The following is a 17,249-nucleotide window of genomic DNA, read 5'->3' as shown; positions in this document are numbered from 1 at the left end:
AATTGGGTCTCACTGTCACCCGGAGTGGCCTGGGTTCATTCTAAGAGGACTAGAATATAGAGGATGCAATGCTGAGGCCTCAAGATGCATTAGCCAGACCGCACTTGGAGTACTGTGAGCTGTTTCGGGCCCTTAATCTCAGAGAGGATGTGTTGGCATTGGAGAGGGTTCAGGAGATTCACGAGAATGACCCCAGGAATGAAAGGGTTAACACATGAGAACTGTTTGAAGGCTCTGGGCCTGGGCTCACTGGAATTTAGAAAAATGAGAGGGGGTCTCATTTTTGAAACCAATTGAATATTGAAAGGCCTAAATAGAGTGGATTTGGAGAGGAGGTTTCCAATAGTGGGGGAGTCTTGGAGCAGAGGGAACAGCCGCAGAATAGAAGGGTGTTCATTTAGGACAGAAGGTGAGGAACCTGTGGAACTTGTTGCCACAGACGACTGTGAAGGCCAAGTTGTTGGGAATATTTAAAGTGGAGGTTGATGGGTTGTTGATCCGTCAGGGTGTCTAAGTTTACAGGGAGAAGGCAGGAGAATGGGGTTGAGAGGAGAATAAATGATGGAATGGCAGAGCAGACTCGATGGGCCGAATGGCGTAACTGATGGACAGAGAGGAGGAATAGGAAGCTGAGGAGCCGGTTTGATGAGTGTCTGCCTGACCTCAGTTACAGGACGCCTGGACCTCACCACGGCCGTACCGCATGGCACAGAGGGCTCTGGTCACGGGTGGAACACGTCAGGGAGAGGAACGCAGTACCACTCGCACTTACGAGGAGAGGAGTTGGGAGACCAGGAGCCAACTTCCAGTCGGATCTGGGACAAGGTCACGTTGATGATTGTGCTGACCATTGGCATGGTGGCCACAGTCCTCCTCATCTACTTACTCTGTCAGAGGGAAGGCAAGTCTCCTGCACACATCCCGTCAGAACACAAGGCACCAGGGAGGGACATTTGGCCCATTGACCTCTGCCTTTCCTGATCATACCACCTGATCCTCAAAACGCACACCCCCCCTCAATTTCAGCCTCGATGGTGCCCTAGGAGGAGAGAATTAGACAGTCAGACAGCACAGAAACAAGCACCTCAGCCCAACTCATGTGCAGTGTTCATTTGAGGCTGTCCCTTTAGCTCACGTTTGCTCCACTTTCCTACCCAGGTCCATCAGCCCACCTGGACCATTCCAACCAATAATCCACCCAGCCTGGCCCAATATGCCCTGGATCGGCCCATATCCCTCCGAAGATTCACTGTTCTGCTGTTGGTGCACCTTCTGCTGTGGCGAGATGCCAAGGTGAGGACGGTAAGGAGCCGAGTGTCCGAGACTAGAATCGGGACACTGAGACGGGAACAGCGTTCTTGACTAAACGCAAGACAAGGGTCCCAATAAGATGGAAATCACAGCTGAGCTGATGATTGAGCACTCAGTTCAGGAGCTCTTTAAATATTAAAATCCGAGCGCCTAAACATGGCCGTCAGTTAGTGGAGCAGGACTGAATCCCTAAAGAAGTCAAGCCAGCTGTCCAGACTCCGGAGAATTGGAGCGTCTGAACCCAGGAAGCTGGTGAGGTTGGGTGTGTAACGGGGGGCCCTGGCGAGTTTCAACAGCCTCAACCATTTCGCCCAGCAGCTTGTTCTATGTAGTCAGCACTCTCAGAACAACTTTTCTAATCTCTTCCCTCTCAGCTAAGATGTTCCCCTGTTCCCTTTCCCTAGGATAAAGACTGTGTGCATTTGCCCTTTCTCAGCCCCTCGCAGTATAATAATGTCTACAAGGTCATCAATTCCCTCAGTTCCCTACGCTGCAAAGAGTGAAGTCCCAGCCGGCCAATACTTTCTCTGCCAAGTCCTAGCAATGTCCGTGAATCTATTTCCAGTTTTGATGAAGTCTGTTGCTTAAAGAGGCACCCCTAGGGAACCCCTGTAAATGCTGACACCCTCCCTAGGGACCCCTGTAAATACCGACACACTCCCTGAGACACACTATAAATACTGACACGCTCCCCAGGGAACCCCTGTAAATACTGACACCCTCCCCAGGGAACCGCTGTAAATACTGACACACTCCCCAGGGAACCGCTGTAAATACTGACACCCTCCCCAGGGAACCCCTGTAAATACTGACACCCTCCCCATGGACCCCTGTAAATACTGACACCCTCCCCATGGACCCCTGTAAATACTGACACCCTCCCCAGGGAACCCCTGTAAATACTGACACACTCCCTAGGGACCCCTGTAAATACTGACACACTCCCCGGGCCCCCCTGTAAATACTGACACCCTCCCCAGGGAACCCCTGTAAATACCAACACACTCCCTGAGACACACTATAAATACTGACACCCTCCCCAGGGAACCCCTGTAAATACCAACACACTCCCTGAGACACACTATAAATACTGACACGCTCCCCAGGGAACCCCTGTAAATACTGACACACTCCCTAGGGCCCCCCTGTAAATACTGACACACTCCCTAGGGCCCCCCTGTAAATACTGACACACTCCCTAGGGTCCCCTGTAAATACCAACACACTCCCTGGGACCCTCCTGTAAATACTGACACACTCCCTAGGGTCCCCTGTAAATACTGACACACTCCCTAGGGTCCCCTGTAAATACTGACACACTCCCTAGGGCCCCCCTGTAAATACTGACACACTCCCTCGGGTCCCCTGTAAATACCAACACACTCCCTGAGACACACTATAAATACTGACACACTCCCTAGGGCCCCCCTGTAAATACTGACACACTCCCTAGGGCCCCCTGTAAATACTGACACACTCCCTAGGGTCCCCTGTAAATACCAACACACTCCCTGAGACACACTATAAATACTGACACGCTCCCCGGGAACCCCTGTAAATACTGACACACTCCCTAGGGCCCCCCTGTAAATACTGACACACTCCCTGAGACACACTATAAATACTGACACGCTCCCCAGGGAACCCCTGTAAATACTGACACACTCCCCGGGCCCCCCTGTAAATACTGACACACTCCCTAGGGTCCCTTGTAAATACTGACACGCTCCCTAGGGCCCCCTGTAAATACTGACACACTCCCTAGGGCCCCCCTGTAAATACTGACACACTCCCTAGGACCCCCTGTAAATACTGACACACTCCCTAGGGCCCCCCTGTAAATACTGACACACTCCCTAGGGTCCCTTGTAAATACTGACACGCTCCCTAGGGCCCCCCTGTAAATACTGACACACTCCCTAGGGCCCCCCTGTAAATACTGACACACTCCCTAGGGCCCCCTGTAAATACTGACACACTCCCTGAGACACACTATAAATACTGACATGCTCCCCGGGCCCCCCTGTAAATACTGACACACTCCCTAGGGCCCCCCTGTAAATACTGACACACTCCCTAGGGCCCCCTGTAAATACTGACACACTCCCTGAGACACACTATAAATACTGACACGCTCCCCAGGGAACCCCTGTAAATACTGACACACTCCCCGGGCCCCCCTGTAAATACTGACACACTCCCTAGGGTCCCTTGTAAATACTGACACACTCCCTAGGGCCCCCTGTAAATACTGACACACTCCCTAGGGCCCCCCTGTAAATACTGACACACTCCCTAGGGCCCCCCTGTAAATACTGACACACTCCCTAGGGTCCCTTGTAAATACTGACACGCTCCCTAAGGCCCCCCTGTAAATACTGACACACTCCCTAGGGCCCCCCTGTAAATACTGACACACTCCCTAGGGCCCCCTGTAAATACTGACACACTCCCTGAGACACACTATAAATACTGACATGCTCCCCGGGCCCCCCTGTAAATACTGACACACTCCCTAGGGCCCCCCTGTAAATACTGACACACTCCCTAGGGCCCCCTGTAAATACTGACACACTCCCCGGGACCCCCCTGTAAATACTGACACACTCCCCGGAACCCCCTGTAAATACTGACACGCTCCCTAGGGCCCCCTGTAAATACTGACACTCTCCCTAGGGCCCCCTGTAAATACTGACACACTCCCCGGGACCCCATGTAAATACAGACACACTCCCCGGGACCCCTGTAAATACTGACACGCTCCCCAGGGAACCGCTGTAAATACTGACACACTCCCTAGGGTCCCTTGTAAATACTGACACGCTCCCTAGGGCCCCCTGTAAATACTGACACACTCCCTAGGGCCCCCCTGTAAATACTGACACACTCCCTAGGGCCCCCCTGTAAATACTGACACACTCCCTAGGGTCCCTTGTAAATACTGACACGCTCCCTAGGGCCCCCCTGTAAATACTGACACACTCCCTAGGGCCCCCCTGTAAATACTGACACACTCCCTAGGGCCCCCTGTAAATACTGACACACTCCCTGAGACACACTATAAATACTGACATGCTCCCCGGGCCCCCCTGTAAATACTGACACACTCCCTAGGGCCCCCCTGTAAATACTGACACACTCCCTAGGGCCCCCTGTAAATACTGACACACTCCCTGAGACACACTATAAATACTGACACGCTCCCCAGGGAACCCCTGTAAATACTGACACACTCCCCGGGCCCCCCTGTAAATACTGACACACTCCCCGAGACCCCCCTGTAAATACTGACACACTCCCCGGGACCCCCTGTAAATACTGACCCGCTCCCTAGGGCCCCCTGTAAATACTGACACGCTCCCTAGGGCCCCCTGTAAATACTGACACACTCCCCGGGACCCCATGTAAATACAGACACGCTCCCCGGGACCCCTGTAAATACTGACACGCTCCCCAGGGAACCGCTGTAAATACTGACACACTCCCTAGGGCCCCCTGTAAATACTGACACACTCCCTAGGGCCCCCTGTAAATACTGACAAACTCCCTGAGACACACTATAAATACTGACACACTCCCTAGGGTCCCTTGTAAATACTGACACGCTCCCTAGGGCCCCCTGTAAATACTGACACACTCCCTGAGACACACTATAAATACTGACACGCTCCCTAGGGCCCCCTGTAAATACTGACACACTCCCTGAGACACACTATAAATACTGACACACTCCCTAGGATCCCTTGTAAATACTGACACGCTCCCTAGGGCCCCCCTGTAAATACTGACACACTCCCTGAGACACACTATAAATACTGACACACTCCCTGAGACACACTATAAATACTGACACGCTCCCCAGGGAACCCCTGTAAATACTGACACACTCCCCGGGACCCCCTGTAAATACTGACACCTTCCCTAGGGAACCCCTGTAAATACTGACACACTCCCCAGGGAACCCCTGTAAATACCGACACACTCCCTAGGGCCCCCTGTAAATACTGACACACTCCCTGAGACACACTATAAATACTGACACGCTCCCCAGGGAACCCCTGTAAATACTGACACACTCCCCGGGCCCCCCTGTAAATACTGACACACTCCCTGAGACACACTATAAATACTGACACGCTCCCCAGGGAACCCCTGTATATACTGACACACTCCCTAGGGCCCCCTGTAAATACTGACACACTCCCTGAGACACACTATAAATTCTGACACGCTCCCTAGGGCCCCCCTGTAAATACTGACACACTCCCTAGGGCCCCCTGTAAATACTGACACACTCCCTGAGACACACTATAAATACTGACACACTCCCTGAGACACACTATAAATACTGACACACTCCCCAGGAAACCCCTGTAAATACTGACACCTTCCCTAGGGCCCCCCGGTAAATACTGACACACTCCCTGGGACCCTCCTGTAAATACTGACACACTCCCTAGGGTCCCCTGTAAATACCAACACACTCCCTGAGACACACTATAAATACTGACACGCTCCCCGGGAACCCCTGTAAATACTGACACACTCCCTAGGGCCCCCCTGTAAATACTGACACACTCCCTGAAACACACTATAAATACTGACACGCTCCCCAGGGAACCCCTGTAAATACTGACACACTCCCCGGGCCCCCCTGTAAATACTGACACACTCCCTAGGGTCCCTTGTAAATACTGACACGCTCCCTAGGGCCCCCTGTAAATACTGACACACTCCCTAGGGCCCCCCTGTAAATACTGACACACTCCCTAGGGCCCCCTGTAAATACTGACACACTCCCTAGGGCCCCCCTGTAAATACTGACACACTCCCTAGGGTCCCTTGTAAATACTGATACGCTCCCTAGGGCCCCCCTGTAAATACTGACACACTCCCTAGGGCCCCCCTGTAAATACTGACACACTCCCTAGGGCCCCCCTGTAAATACTGACACACTCCCTAGGGCCCCCTGTAAATACTGACACACTCCCTGAGACACACTATAAATACTGACATGCTCCCCGGGCCCCCCTGTAAATACTGACACACTCCCTAGGGCCCCCCTGTAAATACTGACACACTCCCTAGGGCCCCCTGTAAATACTGACACACTCCCTGAGACACACTATAAATACTGACACGCTCCCCAGGGAACCCCTGTAAATACTGACACACTCCCCGGGCCCCCCTGTAAATACTGACACACTCCCTAGGGTCCCTTGTAAATACTGACACACTCCCTAGGGTCCCTTGTAAATACTGACACACTCCACGGGACCCCCCTGTAAATACTGACACACTCCCCGGGACCCCCTGTAAATACTGACACGCTCCCTAGGGCCCCCTGTAAATACTGACACGCTCCCCGGGACCCCATGTAAATACAGACACACTCCCCGGGACCCCTGTAAATACTGACACGCTCCCCAGGGAACCGCTGTAAATACTGACACACTCCCTAGGGCCCCCTGTAAATACTGACACACTCCCTAGGGCCCCCTGTAAATACTGACACACTCCCTGAGACACACTATAAATACTGACACGCTCCCCAGGGAACCCCTGTAAATACTGACACACTCCCCGGGCCCCCCTGTAAATACTGACACACTCCCTGAGACACACTATAAATACTGACACGCTCCCCAGGGAACCCCTGTATATACTGACACACTCCCTAGGGCCCCCTGTAAATACTGACACACTCCCTGAGACACACTATAAATTCTGACACGCTCCCTAGGGCCCCCCTGTAAATACTGACACACTCCCTAGGGCCCCCTGTAAATACTGACACACTCCCTGAGACACACTATAAATACTGACACACTCCCTGAGACACACTATAAATACTGACACACTCCCCAGGAAACCCCTGTAAATACTGACACCTTCCCTAGGGCCCCCCGGTAAATACTGACACACTCCCTGGGACCCTCCTGTAAATACTGACACACTCCCTAGGGTCCCCTGTAAATACCAACACACTCCCTGAGACACACTATAAATACTGACACGCTCCCCGGGAACCCCTGTAAATACTGACACACTCCCTAGGGCCCCCCTGTAAATACTGACACACTCCCTGAAACACACTATAAATACTGACACGCTCCCCAGGGAACCCCTGTAAATACTGACACACTCCCCGGGCCCCCCTGTAAATACTGACACACTCCCTAGGGTCCCTTGTAAATACTGACACGCTCCCTAGGGCCCCCTGTAAATACTGACACACTCCCTAGGGCCCCTCTGTAAATACTGACACACTCCCTAGGGCCCCCTGTAAATACTGACACACTCCCTAGGGCCCCCCTGTAAATACTGACACACTCCCTAGGGTCCCTTGTAAATACTGATACGCTCCCTAGGGCCCCCCTGTAAATACTGACACACTCCCTAGGGCCCCCCTGTAAATACTGACACACTCCCTAGGGCCCCCTGTAAATACTGACACACTCCCTAGGGCCCCCCTGTAAATACTGACACACTCCCTAGGGCCCCCTGTAAATACTGACACACTCCCTGAGACACACTATAAATACTGACATGCTCCCCGGGCCCCCCTGTAAATACTGACACACTCCCTAGGGCCCCCCTGTAAATACTGACACACTCCCTAGGGCCCCCTGTAAATACTGACACACTCCCTGAGACACACTATAAATACTGACACGCTCCCCAGGGAACCCCTGTAAATACTGACACACTCCCCGGGCCCCCCTGTAAATACTGACACACTCCCTAGGGTCCCTTGTAAATACTGACACACTCCCTAGGGTCCCTTGTAAATACTGACACACTCCACGGGACCCCCCTGTAAATACTGACACACTCCCCGGGACCCCCTGTAAATACTGACACGCTCCCTAGGGCCCCCTGTAAATACTGACACGCTCCCCGGGACCCCATGTAAATACAGACACACTCCCCGGGACCCCTGTAAATACTGACACGCTCCCCAGGGAACCGCTGTAAATACTGACACACTCCCTAGGGCCCCCTGTAAATACTGACACACTCCCTAGGGCCCCCTGTAAATACTGACACACTCCCTGAGACACACTATAAATACTGACACGCTCCCCAGGGAACCCCTGTAAATACTGACACACTCCCCGGGCCCCCCTGTAAATACTGACACACTCCCTGAGACACACTATAAATACTGACACGCTCCCCAGGGAACCCCTGTATATACTGACACACTCCCTAGGGCCCCCTGTAAATACTGACACACTCCCTGAGACACACTATAAATTCTGACACGCTCCCTAGGGCCCCCCTGTAAATACTGACACACTCCCTAGGGCCCCCTGTAAATACTGACACACTCCCTGAGACACACTATAAATACTGACACACTCCCTGAGACACACTATAAATACTGACACACTCCCCAGGAAACCCCTGTAAATACTGACACCTTCCCTAGGGCCCCCCGGTAAATACTGACACACTCCCTGGGACCCTCCTGTAAATACTGACACACTCCCTAGGGTCCCCTGTAAATACCAACACACTCCCTGAGACACACTATAAATACTGACACGCTCCCCGGGAACCCCTGTAAATACTGACACACTCCCTAGGGCCCCCCTGTAAATACTGACACACTCCCTGAAACACACTATAAATACTGACACGCTCCCCAGGGAACCCCTGTAAATACTGACACACTCCCCGGGCCCCCCTGTAAATACTGACACACTCCCTAGGGTCCCTTGTAAATACTGACACGCTCCCTAGGGCCCCCTGTAAATACTGACACACTCCCTAGGGCCCCCCTGTAAATACTGACACACTCCCTAGGGCCCCCTGTAAATACTGACACACTCCCTAGGGCCCCCCTGTAAATACTGACACACTCCCTAGGGTCCCTTGTAAATACTGATACGCTCCCTAGGGCCCCCCTGTAAATACTGACACACTCCCTAGGGCCCCCCTGTAAATACTGACACACTCCCTAGGGCCCCCTGTAAATACTGACACACTCCCTGAGACACACTATAAATACTGACATGCTCCCCGGGCCCCCCTGTAAATACTGACACACTCCCTAGGGCCCCCCTGTAAATACTGACACACTCCCTAGGGCCCCCTGTAAATACTGACACACTCCCTGAGACACACTATAAATACTGACACGCTCCCCAGGGAACCCCTGTAAATACTGACACACTCCCCGGGCCCCCCTGTAAATACTGACACACTCCCTAGGGTCCCTTGTAAATACTGACACACTCCCTAGGGTCCCTTGTAAATACTGACACACTCCCCGGGACCCCCCTGTAAATACTGACACACTCCCCGGGACCCCCTGTAAATACTGACACGCTCCCTAGGGCCCCCTGTAAATACTGACACGCTCCCTAGGGCCCCCTGTAAATACTGACACACTCCCCGGAACCCATGTAAATACAGACACACTCCCCGGGACCCCTGTAAATACTGACACGCTCCCCAGGGAACCGCTGTAAATACTGACACACTCCCTAGGGCCCCCTGTAAATACTGACACACTCCCTAGGGCCCCCTGTAAATACTGACAAACTCCCTGAGACACACTATAAATACTGACACACTCCCTAGGGTCCCTTGTAAATACTGACACGCTCCCTAGGGCCCCCTGTAAATACTGACACACTCCCTGAGACACACTATAAATACTGACACGCTCCCTAGGGCCCCCTGTAAATACTGACACACTCCCTGAGACACACTATAAATACTGACACACTCCCTAGGGTCCCTTGTAAATACTGACACGCTCCCTAGGGCCCCCCTGTAAATACTGACACACTCCCTAGGGCCCCCTGTAAATACTGACACACTCCCTGAGACACACTATAAATACTGACACGCTCCCTAGGGCCCCCCTGTAAATACTGACACACTCCCTAGGGCCCCCTGTAAATACTGACACACTCCCTGAGACACACTATAAATACTGACACACTCCCTGAGACACACTATAAATACTGACACGCTCCCTAGGGCCCCCTGTAAATACTGACACACTCCCTGAGACACACTATAAATACTGACACGCTCCCTAGGGCCCCCCTGTAAATACTGACACACTCCCTAGGGCCCCCTGTAAATACTGACACACTCCCTGAGACACACTATAAATACTGACACACTCCCTGAGACACACTATAAATACTGACACGCTCCCCAGGGAACCCCTGTAAATACTGACACACTCCCCGGGACCCCCTGTAAATACTGACACCTTCCCTAGGGAACCCCTGTAAATACTGACACACTCCCCAGGGAACCCCTGTAAATACCGACACACTCCCTAGGGCCCCCTGTAAATACTGACACACTCCCTGAGACACACTATAAATACTGACACGCTCCCCAGGGAACCCCTGTAAATACTGACACACTCCCCGGGCCCCCCTGTAAATACTGACACACTCCCTGAGACACACTATAAATACTGACACGCTCCCCAGGGAACCCCTGTAAATACTGACACACTCCCCGGGCCCCCCTGTAAATACTGACACACTCCCTGAGACACACTATAAATACTGACACGCTCCCCAGGGAACCCCTGTAAATACTGACACACTCCCCGGGACCCCCTGTAAATACTGACACCTTCCCTAGGGAACCCCTGTAAATACTGACACACTCCCCAGGGAACCCCTGTAAATACCGACACACTCCCTAGGGCCCCCTGTAAATACTGACAAACTCCCTGAGACACACTATAAATACTGACACGCTCCCCAGGGAACCCCTGCAAAAAACTGGTACACTTCCTGGGACCCCCATAAGTACCAATACGTTCCCTGGGAGCCCCTGTAGATACTGACACACTCCCCGGGACCCCCCGTAAATACTGACACACTCCCCGGGACCCCCCGTAAATACTGACACACTCCCTAGGGCCCCCTGTAAATACTGACACACTCCCTGAGACACACTATAAATACTGACACACTCCCTGAGACACACTATAAATACTGACACACTCCCCAGGAAACCCCTGTAAATACTGACACCTTCCCTAGGGCCCCCCGGTAAATACTGACACACTCCCTGGGACCCTCCTGTAAATACTGACACACTCCCTAGGGTCCCCTGTAAATACCAACACACTCCCTGAGACACACTATAAATACTGACACGCTCCCCGGGAACCCCTGTAAATACTGACACACTCCCTAGGGCCCCCCTGTAAATACTGACACACTCCCTGAAACACACTATAAATACTGACACGCTCCCCAGGGAACCCCTGTAAATACTGACACACTCCCCGGGCCCCCCTGTAAATACTGACACACTCCCTAGGGTCCCTTGTAAATACTGACACGCTCCCTAGGGCCCCCTGTAAATACTGACACACTCCCTAGGGCCCCCCTGTAAATACTGACACACTCCCTAGGGCCCCCTGTAAATACTGACACACTCCCTAGGGCCCCCCTGTAAATACTGACACACTCCCTAGGGTCCCTTGTAAATACTGATACGCTCCCTAGGGCCCCCCTGTAAATACTGACACACTCCCTAGGGCCCCCCTGTAAATACTGACACACTCCCTAGGGCCCCCTGTAAATACTGACACACTCCCTGAGACACACTATAAATACTGACATGCTCCCCGGGCCCCCCTGTAAATACTGACACACTCCCTAGGGCCCCCCTGTAAATACTGACACACTCCCTAGGGCCCCCTGTAAATACTGACACACTCCCTGAGACACACTATAAATACTGACACGCTCCCCAGGGAACCCCTGTAAATACTGACACACTCCCCGGGCCCCCCTGTAAATACTGACACACTCCCTAGGGTCCCTTGTAAATACTGACACACTCCCTAGGGTCCCTTGTAAATACTGACACACTCCCCGGGACCCCCCTGTAAATACTGACACACTCCCCGGGACCCCCTGTAAATACTGACACGCTCCCTAGGGCCCCCTGTAAATACTGACACGCTCCCTAGGGCCCCCTGTAAATACTGACACACTCCCCGGGACCCCATGTAAATACAGACACACTCCCCGGGACCCCTGTAAATACTGACACGCTCCCCAGGGAACCGCTGTAAATACTGACACACTCCCTAGGGCCCCCTGTAAATACTGACACACTCCCTAGGGCCCCCTGTAAATACTGACAAACTCCCTGAGACACACTATAAATACTGACACACTCCCTAGGGTCCCTTGTAAATACTGACACGCTCCCTAGGGCCCCCTGTAAATACTGACACACTCCCTGAGACACACTATAAATACTGACACGCTCCCTAGGGCCCCCTGTAAATACTGACACACTCCCTGAGACACACTATAAATACTGACACACTCCCTAGGGTCCCTTGTAAATACTGACACGCTCCCTAGGGCCCCCCTGTAAATACTGACACACTCCCTAGGGCCCCCTGTAAATACTGACACACTCCCTGAGACACACTATAAATACTGACACGCTCCCTAGGGCCCCCCTGTAAATACTGACACACTCCCTAGGGCCCCCTGTAAATACTGACACACTCCCTGAGACACACTATAAATACTGACACGCTCCCTAGGGCCCCCCTGTAAATACTGACACACTCCCTAGGGCCCCCTGTAAATACTGACACACTCCCTGAGACACACTATAAATACTGACACGCTCCCTAGGGCCCCCCTGTAAATACTGACACACTCCCTAGGGCCCCCTGTAAATACTGACACACTCCCTGAGACACACTATAAATACTGACACACTCCCTGAGACACACTATAAATACTGACACGCTCCCCAGGGAACCCCTGTAAATACTGACACACTCCCCGGGACCCCCTGTAAATACTGACACCTTCCCTAGGGAACCCCTGTAAATACTGACACACTCCCCAGGGAACCCCTGTAAATACCGACACACTCCCTAGGGCCCCCTGTAAATACTGACACACTCCCTGAGACACACTATAAATACTGACACGCTCCCCAGGGAACCCCTGTAAATACTGACACACTCCCCGGGCCCCCCTGTAAATACTGACACACTCCCTGAGACACACTATAAATACTGACACGCTCCCCAGGGAACCCCTGTAAATACTGACACACTCCCCGGGCCCCCCTGTAAATACTGACACACTCCCTGAGACACACTATAAATACTGACACGCTCCCCAGGGAACCCCTGTAAATACTGACACACTCCCCGGGACCCCCTGTAAATACTGACACCTTCCCTAGGGAACCCCTGTAAATACTGACACACTCCCCAGGGAACCCCTGTAAATACCGACACACTCCCTAGGGCCCCCTGTAAATACTGACAAACTCCCTGAGACACACTATAAATACTGACACGCTCCCCAGGGAACCCCTGCAAAAAACTGGTACACTTCCTGGGACCCCCATAAGTACCAATACGTTCCCTGGGAGCCCCTGTAGATACTGACACACTCCCCGGGACCCCCCGTAAATACTGACACACTCCCCGGGACCCCCCGTAAATACTGACACACTCCCCAGGACCCCCCGTAAATACTGACACACTCCCCAGGACCCCCTGTAAAAAATCGACACGTTCCCCAGAACTCTTTTAATGTGTAAAGATGTTATCCTAAATAACTTTCCCCATTGTTCTCTCTCAGGACACCGAAAGGATGTTTCTGTCAGTCCGGAAATCATACCCTTGGTGTGATGGGCCCCTGAAGTCCCTCCTCTCATCTACGTGCCAGAGCGGCCTGGTGCCCGCGACGACAATGGGGAGAAGGCACAGAATGAGCAACGCGTAGTTTAGTGTCTTGCTATGCATTGCACTTTTCATGCACAGCCCCTGCTTTCCCCCCCCGTTTCTCGCGCCTTACCGTTTCCTTGGGGCTGGGGGAGTGTATGGTGAGCTGTCTACCTACTCCTTACCACTGTTCTGCGTCCAGAGCTGGTGGTGGTCGATCTCTCCCATTGCCTGTCAAGACCTCAGCTTCATGTTGATCACTCCTTCACTCATTCCACCGCAGTGGGGCAAGGCCGGGAGGGGGGTTCCAAAGGCTCGAATCTACCTAGCCCAGTGTCGACACACAAGTAAGCATCCAAAGAAAAGGATAAGAACACAAAGAATAGGAGCAGGAGCTGGCCATTCGGCCCATCAAGCCTGCTCCTCCATTCAATAAGATTATGACCAATCTGGCCATGGGCTCATCTCCACCTACCTGCCTTCTCCCCAGAACCTTTAATTACTCTAAATCATCTTAAATATATTTACTCAGGTAGCCTCCACTGCTTCATTGGGCAGAGAATTCCACAGATTCACCACTCTTTGGGAAAAGCAGTTCCTCCTCATCTCCATCCCAAATCTACTCACTGAATTTTGATGTTATGTCCCCTAGTTCTAGTCTCACCCACCACTGGAAATAACTTTCCTGCCTCTAATCTATCCCTTTCATAATTTTGTATGTTTCTATAAGATCTCCTCTAATCCTTCTGAATTCCAGTGAGTACAGTCCCAGGTGACTCAATCTCTCCTCATTGTCTAGCCCCCTCATCTCTGGAATCAACCTTGTGAACCTCCTCTGCATCTCCTCCAAAGTCAGTATATCCTTCCTCAAGTAAGGAGCCCAGAACTGCACACAGTACTCCAGGTGCAGCCTCACCAGTACCCTGTATAGTTGCAGCATAACCTCCCCGCTCTTAAATTCAATCCCAATAGCAATGAAGGCCAACATCCCATTTGCCTTCTTGATAGCCTGCTGCACCTGCAAACCAACCTTTTGTGATTCATGCACAAGCACTGCCACGTCCCTCTGCACAGCAGCACGCTGCAATCTTTTACCACTTAAATCATAATCTGCTCTTTCATTTTTCTTTCCAAAGTGGATGATCTCACATTTACCAACAAAACCATCGATCTCCACCCTGAAAACACTCAGTGAAACAGCTTCTTGGGGAGAGTATTTCAAAGGTTCGCCACCCCCTTGGGGAAGCTTGTCTTTGTCCAGGAAGGCTGGTTTGTTCTGAACCTGGGGCCCCTGGTTCCGCAGACCCTGACCCAGGGGACCCCTGTACATCATTGGAGAGGCTCTCTGTCTGTCCCACTTCTCCTTGTGACCGTGTAGGTTTCCTGTGGACCCTCCAGTCACCACCCGTAGTCCGAAGACCTACCGGTTAGTGGGTTAATGGGTCATTGTGGATTGTCTGGTGATTAGGCTAGGGTTCAATCGGGGGTTGCTGGGCGGCCCGGCTCGAAGGAGCCCCAGACACCCTCCGGGTCATTCTGAACGTTGGGAAGGAAGTCTGGGCCTTCCTGTTGAAGTAGTCGCCCTGGTTTCTGCGGACTGGGAACTGGCCCGAGAGACATGGAAGGATCTGGATGATCAAAGCTGTTCATGAAATACTAATATCTCCAGTTGCTGGAAACCAAAAAAAAAATAAAACAGTTTAAGTTGTTCAAGCTGTCAGGTGTCTGTTCAATGATCGAAGTACATCCATTAGCTGAGTATTACAGCTGCGGGTCAGTGGAGCAAGCCAGAATAACGGTTTGGCATGGGTTAGATGGGCCAAAGGGCCTGCAGTAAATGCTGCCATACAACTCCAAGAGGACCATTAGTTTTGAAGGCTTGTGAGCCTCAATGACCCGGAGGGCCGTGTTGCCTGTGCTTTATGCTTTGGCTCTTGGTAGGGTCACTCATGACAAACAGGTCAAAGGGTAGAGGTCAGACTAAGAGTGATCCACTAGTCCTCCAGGTTCGGGGATTCAGCTCAGGGCCGACAACCCTGACTGGTCAAAAATAAAATAGTTATGGAAACAGCAATGAAGGATCCTTCTACATCTGGGTGTGATGGGACAAAGATGGAGGGCCTAAACACCAGTGCACAGTGGACAGTTAGCATGCTGCCAGAAAGTACCCTGACACTCATTTTCCTGTGAGCACTAACAGGAAAAAAGAAATAGAATAGAATTTTATGAAAAACTCTGCATGAATAACCACGTACAGCGTCCACACCAAGGTGAATCTGTACCAGAATTGTGTTCTGTCCACAATTTTGTACAGGTCAGAATGCTGGTGCCTAATGGAGAATGACCTGTTGTCATTCTGCACTGTGAGCCTCCAGAAGATCCTCCCCATTTTCTGGCCGAGGAAGATCTCTAACCATGCCCTACTCCTTCAGTGTCACCAAGAGGACATGGCCACAATCATCATGAGGGAACGCTGGAGATGGAGTGGGATCATGATGAGAAGGGAGGCAACTCCATCAACAAGACAACACTTCACTGGGCCCCTGAAGGGTGGAGGAAGCACAGGAGACCAAAGGTAACTTGGCACCGTAGCATAGAGTCAGAAATGAGGACCTTGAGCCAAACCTGGGGCACAATAGAGAAGATGGCCGAGGACAGACAAAGATGGAGGACACTCACTGCAGTCCTAAACACTAGTGGCACGACAGGCATTAACTAATTAAATATAGATAAACAAAGACTGATTAAAAGATCGAAGTGTAAAAGAAGACAAACTGCAAATAACACTGAGAACATGAGTTGTCGAGTCCTTGGAAGTGAGTCCATAGGTTGCAGACCCAGTTCAGTGTTGAGATGAGTGAAGTTATCCACACTGGTTCAGGCGTCTGAACTTAACTGTGCAGGAGCTGTGCCTCCTGCCCGATGGCACTAGTGAGAAGGGAGCATGGCCTGGATGATGGATGTTGCTTGTGGCAGCTCTCCATGTAAAGATGCTCCGTGGTGGGGAGGGCTTTTCTTGTGATGGGCTGGGCTGTATCCACCTCTTTTCCATTCCTGGGCACTGGTGTTTCCAGACCAGGCCCCCATGTACAGTTCGATTCACCCTGTTTGTCAGTTTTTGGTGATGTGCCGAATCTATGTAAAATTCTAAGAAATTAGAGGCAGTGTTGTGCCTTCTTTGTGATGGCACTATTGTGCCGATCCCAGGAGAGATCGTCTGATAGATTAA

General features: G+C 52.0%; 1 protein-coding gene across 1 annotated transcript in view; it reads left to right on the top strand.

Annotated features, from left to right (window-relative positions):
- The window catches only part of LOC132396999 (mucin-2-like), a 34,360-nt gene extending 18,627 nt beyond the window's left edge, over positions 1 to 15,733 (top strand). The window contains exons 5-6 of the mRNA XM_059975194.1: positions 668 to 901; positions 13,938 to 15,733. Coding sequence (XP_059831177.1) covers positions 668 to 901; positions 13,938 to 13,987 — 284 coding nt within the window. The 3' untranslated portion in view covers positions 13,988 to 15,733. The remainder of the gene's footprint in view (positions 1 to 667; positions 902 to 13,937) is intronic.
- The last annotated feature ends 1,516 nt before the right edge of the window (positions 15,734 to 17,249 follow it).

This window comes from Hypanus sabinus, chromosome 7 (assembly GCF_030144855.1).
Source record: "Hypanus sabinus isolate sHypSab1 chromosome 7, sHypSab1.hap1, whole genome shotgun sequence".
Classification (NCBI taxonomy): Eukaryota; Metazoa; Chordata; class Chondrichthyes; order Myliobatiformes; family Dasyatidae; genus Hypanus; species Hypanus sabinus.
Note: the sequence above shows the minus strand (reverse complement) of the source record. Positions and strands in the feature narration are given on the sequence as shown.